This window comes from Oncorhynchus masou, unplaced genomic scaffold (assembly GCF_036934945.1).
Source record: "Oncorhynchus masou masou isolate Uvic2021 unplaced genomic scaffold, UVic_Omas_1.1 unplaced_scaffold_1396, whole genome shotgun sequence".
NCBI lineage: Eukaryota > Metazoa > Chordata > Actinopteri > Salmoniformes > Salmonidae > Oncorhynchus > Oncorhynchus masou.
In genome coordinates this window covers 31,019-50,000 of record NW_027003886.1, presented here as the reverse complement: position 1 = coordinate 50,000, position 18,982 = coordinate 31,019, and the positions used below count along the sequence as shown (strand labels likewise).

The window sequence follows — 18,982 nt, the reverse complement described above, 5'->3', positions numbered from 1 at the left end:
TAAATACTGATAAACACAGCTGGGTCCTTAAATACTGATAAACACAGCTGGTTCCTTAACTACTGATAAACACAGCTGGGTCCTTAACTACTGATAAACACAGCAGGGTCCTTAAATACTGATAAACACAACTGGGTCCTTAAATACTAATAAACACAGCTGGGTCCTTAAATACTGATAAACACAGCTGGGTCCTTAAATACTGATAAACACAGCTGGGTCCTTAAATACTGATAAACACAGCTGGGTCCTTAAATACTGATAAACACAGCTGGGTCGTTAAATACTGATAAACACAGCTGGGTCCTTAACTACTGATAAACACAGCTGGGTCCTTAAATATTGATAAACACAGCTGGGTCGTTAAATATTGATAAACACAGCTGGGTCCTTAACCACTAATAAACACAGCTGGGTCGTTAAATACTGATAAACACAGCTGGGTCGTTAAATACTGATAAACACAGCTGGGTCCTTAACTACTGATAAACACAGCTGGGTCGTTAAATACTGATACACACAGCTGGGTCGTTAAATACTGATAAACACAGCTGGGTCCTTAAATACTGATAAACACAGCTGGGTCGTTAAATACTGATAAACACAGCTGGGTCGTTAAATACTGATAAACACAGCTGGGTCGTTAAATACTGATAAACACAGCTGGGTCCTTAAATACTGATACACACAGCTGGGTCCTTAACCACTAATAAACACAGCTGGGTCCTTAACCACTAATAAACACAGCTGGGTCCTTAAATACTGATAAACACAGCTGGGTCCTTAAATATTGATAAACACAGCTGGGTCGTTAAATACTGATAAACACAGCTGGGTCCTTAAATACTGATAAACACAGCTGATAAATACTGATAAACACAGCTGGGTCCTTAAATACTGATAAACACAGCTGGGTCCTTAATAAATACTGATAAACACAGCTGGGTCCTTAACTACTAATAAACACAGCTGGGTCCTTAAATACTGATAAACACAGCTGGGTCCTTAACTACTGAATAAACACAGCTGGGTCCTTAAATACTGATAAACACAGCTGGGTCCTGTAAATACTGATAAACACAGCTGGGTTGTTAAATACTGATACAACACAGCTGGGTCCTTAAATACTGATACACACAGCTGGGTCCTTAAATACTGATAAACACAGCTAGGTCCTGTAACTACTGAATAAACACAGCTGGGTCACTTAAATACTGATACACACAGCTGGGTGAACCAATACTGATACTGTCACAGCTGAATAGATAACCACAGACCTAGACCCTGTCTCACTGAACCAGCAGACTAGACCCTGTCTCACTGAACCAGCAGACCTAGACCCTGTCTCACTGAACCAGCAGACCTAGACCCTGTCTCACTGAACCAGCAGACCTAGACCCTGTCTCACTGAACCAGCAGACCTAGACCCTGGTCACTGAACCAGCAGACCTAGACCCTGTCTCACTGAACCAGCAGACCTAGACCCTGTCTCACTGAACCAGCAGACCTAGACCCTGTCTCACTGAACCAGCAGACCTAGACCCTGTCTCACTGAACCAGCAGACCTAGACCCTGTCTCACTGAACCAGCAGACCTAGACCCTGTCTCACTGAACCAGCAGACCTAGACCCTGTCTCACTGAACCAGCAGACCTAGACCCTGTCTCACTGAACCAGCAGACCTAGACCCTGTCTCACTGAATCAGCAGACCTCAGACCCTGTCTCACTGAACCAGCAGACCTAGACCCTGTCTCACTGAACTAGCAGACCTAGACCCTGTCTCACTGAACCAGCAGACCTAGACCCTGTCTCACTGAACCAGCAGACCTAGACCCTGTCTCACTGAACCAGCAGACCTAGACCCTGTCTCACTGAACCAGCAGACCTAGACCCTGTCTCACTGAACCAGCCAAGATGTCCGAAAATCGTTTACAACCAGCAGACCTACAATACCCTGTCTCACTGAATCAGCAGAAGTGGTGGAATTGTCTCACTGAACCAGCAGTCTCCCTGTCTTTACTGTTGAAATCAGACAAAAATGTTGGCACTTTAGCCTTTAATTCATATGAAAAGCAGACCTAGACCCTTCTCACTGAACCACAGACCATGTGTCTATATTAACCAAGACCCTGTCTCACTTAATTTAATAACCCTGTCTCACTGAACCAAGATTAGACCCTGTTTCACTTAAAATATCAGACCTACTCCTGTCTCACTGAACCAGCAGACTAGACCCTGATCTTTAATCTGTCTCTGGTCTGATGTTTAATCTGTCTCTCTCCCAGTTGATGTTTAATCTGTCTCTCTTGTCTGATGTTTAATCCTGTCTCACTCCCGAACCAGAACCTTAGACCCTCTGTCTCTCTGTCTGCTGGTCTGAGTGGTACTGACCAGCAGACCTTTAATCTGTCTCACTGGTCCAGATGTTTAATCTGTGAACTCTCAAACCTTGATGTTTAATCTGTCTCTCTCTAGGTCTGATGTTTAATCTGTCTCTCTCCCGTTGATGTTTAATCTGTCTCTCTGAACTGATGTTTAATCTGTCTCACTCTGATGTTTAATCTGTCTCTCTGGTCTGATGTTTAATCAGTCTCAAGGTCCCGTAGATGTTTAACCTGTCAGACTCTGGTCTGATGTTTCATCTGTCCTCTCTGGTCTGATGTTTAATCTGTCAGACCTCCCTGTTTAACCTGTCAGACCTGGTCTGATGTTTAATCTGTCTCTCTCCCAGTTGATGTTTAATCTGTCTCTCTGGTCTGATGTTTAATCTGTCTCTGAATTTAGACCTAGACCCTGTCTGATGTTTAATCTGTGTCTCTGAACCAGGTCTGATCTTTAATCTGTCTCTCTGAACCAGTTGATGTTTAATCTGTCTCACTCTGGTCTGATGTTTAATCTGTCTCCTCCCTGTCTCATGTTTAATCTGTCTCTCTTGGTCTGATGTTTAATCTGTCTCACTCCCAGTTGATGTTTAATCTGTCTCTCTGAACCAGTCTGATGTTTAATCTGTCTCTCTCCCGTTGATGTTTAATCTGTCTCTCTCCCAGTTGATGTTTAATCTGTCTCTCTGTTGATGTTTAATCTGTCTCTCTGAACCTGATGTTTAATCTGTCTCTCTGGTCTGATGTTTAATCTGTCTCTCTGGTCTGATGTTTAATCTGTCTCTCTGGTTGATGTTTAATCTGTCTCACTGAACTGATGTTTAATCTGTCTCTCTGTCTGTCTCTGAACTGATGTTTAATCCTGTCTCACTGAACCAGTCTGATGTTTAATCTGTCTCTCTGAATGTCTGATGTTTAATCTGTCTCACTGAACCAGTTGAGTTTAACTCTCCCAGCAGATGTTTAATCTGTCTCTCTGGTCTGATGTTTAACCCTGTCTCACTGAACAAGATGTTTAACCTGTCTCTCTGTTGATGTTTAATCTGTCTCTCTGAACCAGCCAAGATGTTTAATCTGTCCTAGACCCTGGTCTGATGTTTAATCTGTCTCTCTCACTGTCTGATGTTTAATCTGTCTCTCTGAACCAGCAGATGTTTAATCTGTCTCAGCTCTGGTCTGATGTTTAATCTGTCTCTCAAGACGTTGATGTTTAATCTGTCTCCTCCCTGTCTGATGTTTAATCTGTCCTCTCTGGGTCTGATGTTTAATCTGTCTCTCTGATGTTTAATCTGTCAGATGTTTAATCTGTCTCACTGAACCAGATGTTTAATCTGTCTCACTGAACCAGTTGATGTTTAATCTGTCTCTCTGGTCTGATGTTTAATCTGTCTCACTCCAGTTGATGTTTAATCTGTCTCTCTGATGTTTAATCTGTCTCTCTCTGCTGATGTTTAATCTGTCTCACTCCAGGTCTGATGTTTAATCTGTCCTCTCTGGTCTGATGTTTAATCTGTCTGTCTCACTGTCTGATGTTTAATCTGTCTCTCTTGTCTGATGTTTAATCTGTCTCTCTGAACCAGCAGATGTCTAATCTGTCTCTCTGAACCAGGTCTGATGTTTAATCTGTCTCTCTGAACCAGTCTGATGTTTAATCTGTCTCACTGAACCAGTCTGATGTTTAATCTGTCTCACTGAACCAGTTGATGTTTAATCTGTCTCTCTGGTACTGATGTTTAATCTGTCTCTCTGGTCTGATGTTTAATCTGTCTCTCTGGTCTGATGTTTAATCTGTCTCTCTCTGGTCTGATGTTTAATCTGTCTCTCTGGTCTGATGTTTAATCTGTCTCTCTGGTCTGATGTTTAATCTGTCAGCAGATCTGATGTTTAATCTGTCTCTCTCCCAGTTGATGTTTAATCTGTCTCTCTCTTGTCTGATGTTTAATCTGTCTCTCTCCCGTTGATGTTTAATCTGTCTCTCTGGTCTGATGTTTAATCTGTCTCTCTGGTCTGATGTTTAATCTGTCTCTTTCCAGCAGCTGATGGGGAGGAGTTTGTGACCCTGTCCTGACTGAGTTGCTGTTTGAGCTTCACGACCTAGCTGTCTCACTGAACCAGACAAACTCTCACTGAACAAGGTAACAGAAGTGTCAACACAGACAAACTCTCAAGGTAACAGCCAAGGTCGTACAGAGGTCAACACTGAACCAGGTAGACAGACCCTGTCTCCTGAACCACAGACAAACTGTCTCAAGGTAACAGACACCACAGTCAAACTCAACAAGGTAACACAGTCTGACCACAGACAAACTGTCTCACTGAAGGTAACAGACCTGATGTCAACCTGTCAGACAAACTGAACAAGGTAACACACCGTCCCTGTCACCACAGACAAACTGAACAAGGTAACAGACCGTCCCTGTCTCCACAGACAAACTGAACAAGGTAACAGACCGTCCCTGTCTCACTGAACCAGACAAACTCAACAAGGAAACAGACCAGCAGATGTCTCACTGACAGACAAACCCTGTCTCAAAGTAACACAGTCACCACAGACAAACTGAACAAGGTAACAGACCTCCCTGTCACCACCAAACTGTCTCACTGAACAGGACCGAACCAGCAGACCTAGTCCCTGTCTCACTGAACAAGGTAACCTAGACCCTGTCTCACTGAACCACAGACAAACTGAACAAGGTAACAGACCGTCCCTGTCACCACAGACAAACTGAACAAGGTAACAGACCGTCCCTCACTGACCACAGACAAACTGAACAAGGTAACAGACCGTCCCTGTCACCACAGACAAACTGAACAAGGTAACAGACCGTCCCTGTCACCACAGACAAACTGAACAAGAACAGACCCTGTCTCAGACAAACTGAACAAGGTAACCTAGACCCTGTCACTGTCACCACAGACAAACTCAACAAGGTAACCTAGACCCTGTCTCCTGAATCACAGACAAACTGTCTCACAAGGTAAGACTCCCTGTCTGACCACAGACAACCTGTCTCACAACAAGAACCAGTCAAGACAGTAATACTGAACAAAGTAACACAGACCTAGACAAACTCAACAAGGTAACAGACCTCCCTGTCTCACTGAACCAGACAAACTCAACAAGGTAACACATCACCACAGACAAACTCAACAAGGTAACACAGTCACCACAGACAAACTCTCACAAAGTAACACTAGTCACCACAGTCAAACTGAACAAGGTAACAGACCGTCCCTGTCACCAGACCAGACAAACTGAACAAGGTAACAGACCGTCACCACAGACAAACTCAACAAGGTAACAGACCCTGTCCCTGAACCACAGACAAACTGAACAAGGTAACAGACCCTGTCTCACTGTCACCAGCAGACAAACTGAACAAGGTAGACAGACCCTGTCTCACTGAACAAGGTAACAGACAGTCCCTGTCACCAGTAACTGAACAAGGTAACAGACCCTGTCTCCTGTCACCACAGACAAACTGAACAAGGTAACAGACCTAGTCCCTGTCACCACAGACAAACTCAACAAGGTAACAGACCCTGTCCCTGTCACCACAGACAAACTGAACAAGGTAACAGACCGTCCCTGTCACCACAGACAAACTCAACAAGGTAACAGACCGTCACCACAGACAAACTGAACAAGGTAACAGACCTAGTCCCTGTCCACAGACAAACTGAACAAGGTAACAGACCGTCCCTGTCACCACAGACAAACTGAACAAGGTAACAGACCCCCTGTCACCCCAGACAAACTCAACAAGGTAACACAGTCACCACAGACAAACTCAACAAAGTAACACCGTCACAGTCAAACTCATTTACAAATCTGACAAAAATGTCACCACAGACAAACTCAACAAAAAACACAGTCACCATTGACAAACTCCACAATATTAAAAGGCCACTCCATTTAATAAGTCTTTTAGACAAACTGAACAAGGTAACAGACATAGTCCCTGTCACCACAGACAAACTGAACAAGGTAACAGACCGTCCCTGTCACCACAGACAAACTGAACAAGGTAACAGACCGTCTCTCTGTCACCACAGACAAACTGAACAAGGTAACAGACTCTCCCACAGACAAATCTGTCTCAAGGTAACAGACTCTCTCCACAGACAAACTGAACAAGGTAACAGACCGTCCTGGTCTGATGTTTACAGACAAACTGAACAAGGTAACAGACCGTCTCTGGTCTGATGTTTAATCTGGTCTGATGTTTACAGACAAACTGTCAAGGTTTAACAGACTCGTCCCTTGATGTTTAATCAGACAAACTGAACAAGGTAACAGACTCTCACCACAGACAAACTGAACAAGGTAACTGATGTTTAATCTGTCCTCTGGTCACCACAGACAAACTCCCAAGGTTTAATCTGTCCGGTCTGATGTTTAATCTGTCACTCTGACAAACTGTCTCAAGGTAACAGATGTTCCCTGTCACCACAGACAAACTGTCTCAAGGTAACAGATCTCCCTGTCACCACAGACAAACTCAACAAGGTAACAGACTGATGTTTAATCTGTCCCTGTCACCACAGACAAACTCAACAAGGTAACAGTCTCTCTCTGTCACCACAGACAAACTGTCTCAAGGTAACAGATGTTTAATCTGTCTCACTGGCAAGCAGACAAACTGTAACAGACTCTCTCTGTCACCACAGACAAACTGAACAAGGTAACAGACTCTCTCTGTCATGTTTACAGACAAACTCAACAAGGTAACAGACCTCTCTGTCACCACAGACAAACTCAACAAGGTAACAGACCGTCCCTGTCACCCAGACAAACTGTCTCTCAAGGTAACAGACCGTCCTCTGGTCACCACAGACAAACTGAACAAGGTAACAGACCTCCCTGTCACCACAGACAAACTGGTCAAGGTAACAGACCGTCCCTGTCACCACAGACAAACTGAACAAGGTAACAGACCGTCCCTGTCACCACAGACAAACTCAACAAGGTAACAGACCGTCCCTGTCACCACAGACAAACTCAGTCTCTCTCTGGTCTGATGTTTAATCTGTCTCTCTGGTCTGATGTTTAATCTGATGGTCCCTGATCACCTCCAGACAAACTGAACAAGGTAACAGACCTGTCCCTGTCACCACAGACAAACTGAACAAGGTAACAGACCGTCCCTGTCACCACAGACAAACTGAACAAGGTAACAGACCGTCCCTGTCACCACAGACAAACTGAACAAGGTAACAGACCGTCCCTGTCACCACAGACAAACTGAACAAGGTAACAGACCTCCCTGTCACCACAGACAAACTCAACAAGGTAACAGACCGTCCCTGTCACCACAGACAAACTCAACAAGGTAACAGACCGTCCTCACTCAGACAAACTGTTTACTGTCACTCTGACAAACTCAACAAGGTAACATGTTTAATCTGTCTCTCTCCCAGTCACCACAGACAAACTGGTCAATGTTTAACTGTCTCACCACAATCTGACAAACTGGTCAAGGTAACAGACCGTCCCTGTCACCACAGACAAACTGAACAAGGTAACAGACAGTTTTATTTTAATATACTGAATTTAATAGAGTTTGTTATTTTAATCTGTTCAAGTTGATTCGTGTCATGTCAATTCATCCCTCTCTCTGGCCAGGAATGAGTCTCGCATGATTGTCTGAGAGGTGGAGAAACCTGTCTCGTCTCCCGTTGAGATAATCATCGGGGGCTGGCGGATGACAAATCTGAACAAGGTCTGGTTTAACCTGTCTCTCTGGTCTGATGTTTAATCTGAGAAGTCTGATGAGGGGGATGAAGAGGGGGAGGAGCTAAAGTCTCTCTGAACTGATGTTTAATCTGACTCTCTCCCGGATGTTTAATCTGTCTCTCTGGTCTGATGTTTAATCTGAAAGAGGGGAGGTCTGATAAAGGTCTCTGAGGAAGAGACAAATCTGGTCTGTAGAGGTGAGATCTGATGTTGGACAGAGAACTGTCTCTGTCTGGTCTGTCTGTCTGTCTGTCTGTCTGTCTGTCTGGTCTGTCCGTCCCCCTGTCTGTCTGTCCGTCTCTGGTCTGATGTTTAATCTGTTCTCTTGGTCTGATGTTTAATCTGTCTTTTAAGCTCTCCAGATGTGTTAATGTCTATATATTGTGTTTGTGTGTCTGTCTCTGGCATGTTTAATCTGTGTTCAGGTGGGCTCCCTGGTCTGATGTTTAATCTGTCTCTCTGGTCTGATGTTTAATCTGTCTCTTTCCAGCAGCTGATGGTGGGAGTTTGTGATGTCCTGACTGACAAGCTGTTTGAGCTTCACCTGCCACCCCAGACAAGGCTCAACAAGGTAACAGAAGGTCACCAGGTCAAACTGGGGGGGGAACAAGGTAACAGAAGGTCACCACAGACAAACTGAACAAGGTAACAGACCAGGTCTGTCACCACAGACAAACTCAACAAGAGACCAGGCTGTCAACAAGGTAACAGACCGTCCCTGTCACCCAGACAAACTCAACAAGGTAACAGGCTGTCACCACAGACAAACTCAACAAGGTAACAGAACCCTGTCACCACAGACAAACTGTACAAGGTAACAGACCGTCACCAGACAAACTCTGCAAGAGACAGACTGTCACCCCAGACAAACTCAACAAGGTAACAGACCGTCCCTGTCACCACAGACAAACTGAACAAGGTAACAGACCGTCCCTGTCACCACAGACAAACTCAACAAGGTAACACACAGTCACCACAGACAAACTCAACAAGGTAACAGACCATCACCACAGACAAACTGAACAAGGTAACAGACCTCCCTGTCACCACAGACAAACTGTACAAGGTAACAGACCGTCCCTGTCACCACAGACAAACTGAACAAGGTAACAGGCCCTGTCACCACAGACAAACTGAACAAGGTAACAGAGTCCCTGTCACCACAGACAAACTGTCGGGGTAACAGACAGGTCACCACAGACAAACTGAACAAGGTAACAGACCGTCGGGGGGGGACTGTCACCAGGACAAACTCAACAAGGTAACAGGCTGTCCCTGTCACCACAGACAAACTGAACAAGAGAACAGGCTGTCACCACAGACAAACTCAACAAGGTAACAGGACCACCACAGACAAACTCTGGTAACAGACCAGGCTGTCACCAGACAAACTCAACAAGGTAACACAGGACCACAGACAAACTCAACAAGGTAACAGACCAGGCTGTCACCCCAGACAAACTCAACAAGGTAACACAGTCACCACAGACAAACTGTAAAGGGGGGGACAGTCACCACAGACAAACTCAACAAGGTAACACAGTCACCACAGACAAACTCAACAAAGGGGACAGTCACCACAGACAAACTCTGCAAGGTAACAGACCAGGCTGTCACCACAGACAAACTGAACAAGGTAACAGACAGTTTTAATTGAATATACTGACCAGGCTGTTATTTTAGGTTCAAGGACCGGATGTCAATTCATCCCCAGGCCAGGATGACCAGGCTGATTGGGTGAGAGACCAGGAGAAACCTGTCTAGAGACCATCTGTATGGGGGGGGAGGAGGACCAAAGAGGGGAACCTGCAAGAGACCAGAAGAAGGGAAAGGGGGGAGGACCAGGAGAAACCTGCTAGGAACCAGGCTGAGGGGGGGAGGACAGGACCAGGAGAAACCTGAAGAAAGAGGGGGAGGAACTGGAGGAGAGGAAAGAGGAGGAGGACCAGGAGGAACCTGCTAGAGACCAGGCTGTAGGGGGGGGAGACAAAGGACCATGAGGAACCTGAGAGACCAGGTCTGTAGGGGTGAGATCTGATGTTGGACAGGAGAAAACTGTCTGTCTGTCCAGGCTGTCCCTCTGTCTGTCTGGTCCCCCTGTCCCCTGTCTGTCTGTCTGTCCAGGCTGTCTGTCCGTCCCCCTGTCCGTCTGGTCTCATGTTCTCTTTCCATGCTAGAAGCACGTAGGTGTGTTAATGTCTATATATTGTGGTGTTACAGGACCAGTGTTTGTGTGCTAGGCAGACCAGGCTGTGGGCTCCCTGGCGGAGGTGACCAGGAGAAACCTGCTCCACAAGGTGGCAGGCTGTATCCTCCACGGACAGGACCTGGAGAAACCTGTTAGAGACCAGGCTGTACTCACCAGGTCTGTTGGGGGGAACCTGTTAGAGACCAGGCTGTATGGGGGGGGACCAGGTCTGTCGGGGGGGGAAACCTGCTAGAGACCAGGCTGTAGGGGGGGGACAGGACCAGGAGAAACCTGCTAGAGACCAGGCTGTAGGGGGGACAGGACCAGGAGAAACCTGCTAGAGACCAGGCTGTAGGGGGGGGGCAGGACCAGGAGAAACCTGCTAGAGACCAGGCTGTCGGGGGGGGGGGGGACAGGACCAGGAGAAACCTGCTAGAGACCAGGCTGTTGGGGGGGGACAGGACCAGGGAAACCTGCTAGAGACCAGGCTGTGGGGGGGGGGGACAGGACCAGGAGAAACCTGCTAGAGACCAGGCTGTAGGGGGGGACAGGACCAGGAGAAACCTGCTAGAGACCAGGCTGTAGGGGGGGGACAGGACCAGGAGAAACCTGCTAGAGACCAGGCTGTCGGGGGGGGCAGGACCAGGAGAAACCTGCTAGAGACCAGGCTGTATGGGGGGGGACAGGACCAGGAGAAACCTGCTAGAGACCAGGCTGAATGGGGGGGGGGACAGGACCAGGAGAAACCTGCTAGAGACCAGGCTGTAGGGGGGGACAGGACCAGGAGAAACCTGCTAGAGACCAGGCTGTAGGGGGGGGGACAGGACCAGGAGAAACCTGCTAGAGACCAGGCTGTATGGGGGGGGGGGGACAGGACCAGGAGAAACCTGCTAGAGACCAGGCTGTCGGGGGGGGGACAGGACCAGGAGAAACCTGCTAGAGACCAGGCTGTATGGGGGGGGACAGGACCAGGAGAAACCTGCTAGAGACCAGGCTGTCGGGGGGGGGGGGACAGGACCAGGAGAAACCTGCTAGAGACCAGGCTGTATGGGGGGGGGACAGGACCAGGAGAAACCTGCTAGAGACCAGGCTGTATGGGGGGGGGGACAGGACCAGGAGAAACCTGCTAGAGACCAGGCTGTATGGGGGGGGGACAGGACCAGGAGAAACCTGCTAGAGACCAGGCTGTATGGGGGGGGGACAGGACCAGGAGAAACCTGCTAGAGACCAGGCTGTCGGGGGGGGACAGGACCAGGAGAAACCTGCTAGAGACCAGGCTGTCGGGGGGGGACAGGACCAGGAGAAACCTGCTAGAGACCAGGCTGTCGGGGGGGGGACAGGAGAAACCTGCTAGAGACCAGGCTGTAGGGGGGGACAGGACCAGGAGAAACCTGCTAGAGACCAGGCTGTATGGGGGGACAGGACCAGGAGAAACCTGCTAGAGACCAGATTGTCGGGGGGGGGGGGGGGGACAGGACCAGGAGAAACCTGCTAGAGACCAGGCTGTCGGGGGGGGACAGGACCAGGAGAAACCTGCTAGAGACCAGGCTGTATGGGGGGGGGGGGACAGGTCCAGGAGAAACCTGCTAGAGACCAGGCTGTATGGGGGGGGACAGGACCAGGAGAAACCTGCTAGAGACCAGGCTGTATGGGGGGGGGGACAGGACCAGGAGAAACCTGCTAGAGACCAGGCTGTCGGGGGGGGGACAGGACCAGGAGAAACCTGCTAGAGACCAGGCTGTATGGGGGGGGGGGACAGGACCAGGAGAAACCTGCTAGAGACCAGGCTGTATGGGGGGGGGGGACAGGACCAGGAGAAACCTGCTAGAGACCAGGCTGTATGGGGGGGGGACAGGACCAGGAGAAACCTGCTAGAGACCAGGCTGTATGGGGGGGGGGACTGGACCAGGAGAAACCTGCTAGAGACCAGGCTGTAGGGGGGGGGGGGGGGACATGACCAGGAGAAACCTGCTAGAGACCAGGCTGTATGGGGGGGGACAGGACCAGGAGAAACCTGCTAGAGACCAGGCTGTATGGGGGGGGACAGGACCAGGAGAAACCTGCTAGAGACCAGGCTGTAAGGGGGGGGACAGGACCAGGAGAAACCTGCTAGAGACCAGGCTGTATGGGGGGGGGGCAGGACCAGGAGAAACCTGCTAGAGACCAGGCTGTATGGGGGGGGGACCAGGAGAAACCTGCTAGAGACCAGGTTGTCGGGGGGGGACAGGACCAGGAGAAACCTGCTAGAGACCAGGCTGTATGGGGGGGGGGACAGGACCAGGAGAAACCTGCTAGAGACCAGGCTGTAGGGGGGGGACAGGACCAGGAGAAACCTGCTAGAGACCAGGCTGTATGGGGGGGGGACAGGACCAGGAGAAACCTGCTAGAGACCAGGCTGTATGGGGGGGGGGGGGGACAGGACCAGGAGAAACCTGCTAAAGACCAGTCTGTAGGGGGGGGACAGGACCAGGAGAAACCTGCTAGAGACCAGGCTGTATGGGGGGGGGGGACAGGACCAGGAGAAACCTGCTAGAGACCAGGCTGTATGGGGGGGGGACAGGACCAGGAGAAACCTGCTAGAGACCAGGCTGTATGGGGGGGGACAGGACCAGGAGAAACCTGCTAGAGACCAGGCTGTATGGGGGGGGGGGACAGGACCAGGAGAAACCTGCTAGAGACCAGGCTGTATGGGGGGGGGGGGGGACAGGACCAGGAGAAACCTGCTAGAGACCAGGCTGTATGGGGGGGGACAGGACCAGGAGAAACCTGCTAGAGACCAGGCTGTCGGGGGGGGGGACAGGACCAGGAGAAACCTGCTAGAGACCAGGCTGTATGGGGGGGGGGGACAGGACCAGGAGAAACCTGCTAGAGACCAGGCTGTATGGGGGGGGGGGACAGGACCAGGAGAAACCTGCTAGAGACCAGGCTGTAGGGGGGGGACAGGACCAGGAGAAACCTGCTAGAGACCAGGCTGTATGGGGGGGGGACAGGACCAGGAGAAACCTGCTAGAGACCAGGCTGTATGGGGGGGGGGACAGGACCAGGAGAAACCTGCTAGAGACCAGGCTGTATGGGGGGGGACAGGACCAGGAGAAACCTGCTAGAGACCAGGCTGTATGGGGGGGGGGGACAGGACCAGGAGAAACCTGCTAGAGACCAGGCTGTATGGGGGGGGACAGGACCAGGAGAAACCTGCTAGAGACCAGGCTGTCGGGGGGGGGGGGGGACAGGACCAGGAGAAACCTGCTAAAGACCAGGCTGTCGGGGGGGGGGACAGGACCAGGAGAAACCTGCTAGAGACCAGGCTGTCGGGGGGGGCAGGACCAGGAGAAACCTGCTAGAGACCAGGCTGTCGGGGGGGGGGGGACAGGACCAGGAGAAACCTGCTAGAGACCAGGCTGTCGGGGGGGGACAGGACCAGGAGAAACCTGCTAGAGACCAGGCTGTAGGGGGGGGGGACAGGACCAGGAGAAACCTGCTAGAGACCAGGCTGTCGGGGGGGGGACAGGACCAGGAGAAACCTGCTAGAGACCAGGCTGTAGGGGGGGGGGACAGGACCAGGAGAAACCTGCTAGAGACCAGGCTGTATGGGGGGGGGGGACAGGACCAGGAGAAACCTGCTAGAGACCAGGCTGTAGGGGGGGGGACAGGACCAGGAGAAACCTGCTAGAGACCAGGCTGTATGGGGGGGGGGACAGGACCAGGAGAAACCTGCTAGAGACCAGGCTGTATGGGGGGGGGGGGACAGGACCAGGAGAAACCTGCTAGATACCAGGCTTTATGGGGGGGGGGGACAGGACCAGGAGAAACCTGCTAGAGACCAGGCTGTATGGGGGGGGGGACAGGACCAGGAGAAACCTGCTAGAGACCAGGCTGTATGGGGGGGGGGACAGGACCAGGAGAAACCTGCTAGAGACCAGGCTGTATGGGGGGGGACAGGACCAGGAGAAACCTGCTAGAGACCAGGCTGTATGGGGGGGGGGGACAGGACCAGGAGAAACCTGCTAGAGACCAGGCTGTATGGGGGGGGGGGACAGGACCAGGAGAAACCTGCTAGAGACCAGGCTGTATGGGGGGGGACAGGACCAGGAGAAACCTGCTAGAGACCAGGCTGTAGGGGAGATGACCTTCCACTCATATGTATATTCTGAGCATCGTTAATGTCTGTGACTGTTGCAGGTTGACGTGTGCCATGTGTCGGGAGGTGGGTTGTCTTGCCAGGAAGTTCTCTGATACTCTGCTCACCGTTGGGGTAAGATGTACTCTGTGTGTGTGTGTGTGTGTGTGTGTGTGTGTGTGTGTACTGGGACTTTGTCTCCAACACAATAAATGAATGGCATTAAGGTCAGGTGATCAGCTGATCATCACACCCATTGGTTCTCTGACTCCCTTCCTGCCCTTTTCCAGGTTCAGAGAAAAGCAGAAGAGTTGAACCCTTTGGTAGACAGTGTGCTGCTTGAGGTAAGACATATAACAGTTGTTCTGTAGTGTTCTAACAGTGTTCTGTTGTTCTGAAGGGATCTAACAGTGTTCTGTTGTTCTGAAGGTGTTCTAACAGTGTTCTGTAGGGTTCTAACAGTTATGTTGTTCTGAAGGGTTCTAACAGTGTTATGTAGGGTTCTAACAGTGTTCTGTTGTTCCGAAGGGTTCTAACAGTGTAATGTTGTTCTGTAGGTTTCTAACAGTGTTCTGCTGTTCCGAAAGGGTTCTAACAGTGTTCCTGTAGGTTTCTAACAGTGTTCTGTATGGTTCTAACAGTGTTCTGTTGTTCCGAAGGGTTCTAACAGTGTAATGTTGTTCTGTAGGTTTCTAGTGTTCTCCTGTTCCGAAGGGTTCTAACAGTGTTCCGAAAGGGTTCTAACAGTGTTCCGTAGGGTTCTAACAGTGTTCTGTTGTTCCGAAGGGTTCTAACAGTGTCCCGTTGTTCCGCAGGGTTCTAACAGCACCACATACATCCAGAACGCCTTCCAGCTCCTCCTCCCGGTTCTCCAGATGTCACACATCCAGACCCACAGCTCTAGAACCCGCACGGAACCACAGCCCTAACCCTGTCGTAGCCACAGTAAACACACCTCATACTGCTGAAGTGCTGTTAGCATACTAGCCAGTCCTAATGATGTAACTATGTACAGGAAGATAGTGTGATATATATATATAAATAACAGTGATACGGAAGTCAACTACTAGGTTGCCATAGTAACAGACTGACTACGATATTTTTTAACTATTATATAATTCAGTAACTTAGTATAGTTTCATGTAGGGAACAACTTCTCAGATTGAAGAGCTTGTACTCATGTCTTTTAAGCATCTCCAAATTGATTATTTTATATGTGTGTGTGTATTACTGTTCAGAGGTAAATCTAAACATGATTCATGTCAACTGGCTAATTTAACCCGGTGTATCAGATTATGTTTTATCGTTTTAAAAAGCGAAACCAAAAAAAAATAGTTTTGTTGTTAGAGTTTGTTTTTAGTGTCACGTAAACCAGATCAGTACAGTGTAATGTGTTGTTTAACAGTGGCGTACCTGAAGCAAATTAGGGTTCAGTGCTTTTCTCAAAAGGCACAACGACATAAATAAAAAATGTTTGTTGCTTTGTCAGCTCAGGTGTTCGAACCAGAGACCTTTCGGTTCCTCGGCCCAACGCGCTAACCGCTAAGCTACATGCCGCAGGTATTGATGTTCCCTGCTTAATGAAGGGGTGTTTCTTTACGCCGTAGAACAGCTAACCTTGTTTAAATGGTAGAACAGCTAACCTTGTTTAAATGGTAGAACAACTAACCTTGTTTAAATGGTAGAACAGCTAACCTTGTTTAAATGGTAGAACAGCTAACCTTGTTTAAATGGTAGAACAGCTAACCTTGTTTAAATGGTAGAACAACTAACCTTGTTTAAATGGTAGAACAGCTAACCTTGTTTAAATGGTTGAACAACTAACCTTGTTTAAATGGTAGAACAGCTAACCTTGTTTAAATGGTAGAACAACTAACCTTGTTTAAATGGTAGAACAGCTAACCTTGTTTAAATGGTAGAACAGCTAAACTTGTTTAAATGGTAGAACAGCTAACCTTGTTTAAATGGTTGAACAGCTAACCTTGTTTAAATGGTAGAACAACTAACCTTGTTTAAATGGTAGAACAGCTAACCTTGTTTAAATGGTAGAACAGCTAACCTTGTTTAAATGGTAGAACAGCTAACCTTGTTTAAATGGTAGAACAACTAACCTTGTTTAAATGGTAGAACAACTACCTTGTTTAAATGGTAGAACAGCTAACCTTGTTTAAATGGTTGAACAACTAACCTTGTTTAAATGGTTTAGAACAACTTACCTTGTTTAAATGGTAGAACAGTGTAACCTTGTTTAAATGGTAGAACAGCTAACCTTGTTTAAATGGTATCTGAACAACTAACCTTTTTAAATGGTAGAACAACAACAAAAAATTACCTTTTTAAATGGTAGAACAGCTAACCTTGTTTAAATGGTAGAACAACTAACCTTGTTTAAATGGTAGAACAACTTACACACGTTTAAATGGTAGAACAAACTAACCTTGTTTAAATGGTAGAACAGCTAACCTTGTTTAAATGGTAGAACAGCTAACCTTGTTTAAATGGTAGAACATGACTAACCACGGTTGACATTAGACGACAAAGACAAAAAGGACCAGAACTATAATGTTCTATATTTCTATTTCTATGTGTATTTGTTTTTAGGTCCACTGGTTTATTAATATTGTTTTGATCATTTATTAATCTGCTGCTATGGTAATATGGAATCTACATTTTAATCACAAAATGTAACAACAAAAAATAAAAAGACCTTTTTAAAATATTTTTTTATATTTTCAGAGCCATGTCTTTATATACACACACAGAGACACACGAGACACAGAGAGACACACACTGTTGTACGTATCAGCACACACACACACACACACACACAATGTTTTTCCATATAAAATTATTTTCCCTAAACCTAAACTAGTATTTGTCCTATAGGTGGGGGGGGGGGGTAATTAATGAACATTGGGGGTCTGTTGAACTCTCTCCAGGACCCAGGAGGGAAATACCCCCCCCCATCAAGACAGCATTCAGGGTGTTTCCTGTCTTCTGCTCTGTTCATCTAGAGCTCTCCAGGAGAAAGGGATGAGTGGATAGGTGACAACAGGTGGTGGAAAACTAGAGAGATTACTACTAGAGGCAGAGAGAGAGAGACACAGTGGCAGAGAGATGTTAGTTGGTATTAATATATATTATTATAGGTATTAATATATGATATATTATTATAGGTATTAATATATTCTATTATTATAGGTTTTTTTTTATATAAATATATTTTTTATATTTTAGGTTATTATAGGCTAGAGAGAGAGAGAGAGACACAGAGAGAGAGAGAGAGAGGCAGACAGAGAGTCACAGGCATAGAGACACAGAGAGACAGAGAGAAAGAGTTTCACAGGCTACATATTATTATAGGTATTAATATAGGTATTAATATATATATTATAGGTAATATATAGTATTATAGGTATTAATATATTATTATAGGTATTAATTCATTAATGAACATTGTCTTTAGAACTCTCACCTGTGTCATTTCCGTAGTAACCCTGGCTACAGGCTGTCACAGGCTCCTCTGAGAACACACACATGTAGCAAGGTCAGTGTGTGTGTTCCTTTGTGTGTGTGTGCTGTGTGTTCCTGTGTGTGTGTTCCTTACCTGCAGTCTTCTCTTCATGAATAGGTGACAACAGGCCTGTTCATTGAAAACACAACATTATTACTACACACACAGTTTCACACACACACGTGTCACAGGCCACAGTTGACATGCTACTCTGAAAATATAGTTCACCAAGCTAACAATTACTGAACACTGGGAGAAGTTAAATGTGTCATTCTTGTGAAATGTATATCTACAGGCTACATGTCCGTGTCACAGGCTACAGGCTACAGGTAAGTTTCACAGGCTACAGGCTACAGTGTCACAGGCTACAGGCTACATGGTAAGTTTCACAGGCCACAGGCTGTCACAGGCTACGTGTCACAGGCCACAGGCTACATGTACGTGTCACAGGCTACAGGCTACATGTATGTGTCACAGGCTACAGGCTACATGTACGTTTCACAGGCTACAGGCTACATGTACGTTTCACAGGCTCCATGTACGTGTCACAGGCTCCATGTACGTGTCACAGGCTACAGGCTACATGTATGTGTCACAGGCTACATGTACGTGTCACAGGCCACAGGCTACATGTACGTGTCACAGGCTACAGGCTACATGTCCGTGTCACAGGCTACAGGCTACATGTACGTGTCACAGGCTACAGGCTACAGGTAAGTTTCACAGGCTACAGGCTACATGTACGTTTCACAGGCTCCATGTACGTGTCACAGGCTCCATGTACGTGTCACAGGCTACAGGCTACATGTACGTGTCACAGGCCACAGGCTACATGTACGTGTCACAGGCCACAGGCTACATGCACGTGTCACAGGCTACAGGCTACATGTGCACGTGTCACAGGCTACAGGCTACATGTACGTGTCACAGGCCACAGGCTACATGTACGTGTCACAGGCCACAGGCTACATGTACGTGTCACAGGCCAGGCAGGCTACATGTCCGTTTCACTTATATTCTTCAGGCTATCTGGCATTAGTGAGTC

The 18,982-nt window shown here is 47.9% G+C and overlaps 1 protein-coding gene across 1 annotated transcript in view; it reads left to right on the top strand.

Moving 5' to 3' along the window:
• LOC135530616 (protein NOXP20-like) overlaps positions 1 to 16,543 on the top strand; it is a 26,530-nt gene extending 9,987 nt beyond the window's left edge. The window contains exons 8-15 of the mRNA XM_064958906.1: positions 4,415 to 4,434; positions 6,819 to 6,852; positions 7,096 to 7,232; positions 8,609 to 8,689; positions 10,359 to 10,483; positions 14,435 to 14,558; positions 14,714 to 14,767; positions 15,239 to 16,543. Of these exons, the coding sequence (XP_064814978.1) occupies positions 4,415 to 4,434; positions 6,819 to 6,852; positions 7,096 to 7,232; positions 8,609 to 8,689; positions 10,359 to 10,483; positions 14,435 to 14,558; positions 14,714 to 14,767; positions 15,239 to 15,352 (689 nt within the window). The 3' untranslated portion in view covers positions 15,353 to 16,543. The remainder of the gene's footprint in view (positions 1 to 4,414; positions 4,435 to 6,818; positions 6,853 to 7,095; positions 7,233 to 8,608; positions 8,690 to 10,358; positions 10,484 to 14,434; positions 14,559 to 14,713; positions 14,768 to 15,238) is intronic.
• The last annotated feature ends 2,439 nt before the right edge of the window (positions 16,544 to 18,982 follow it).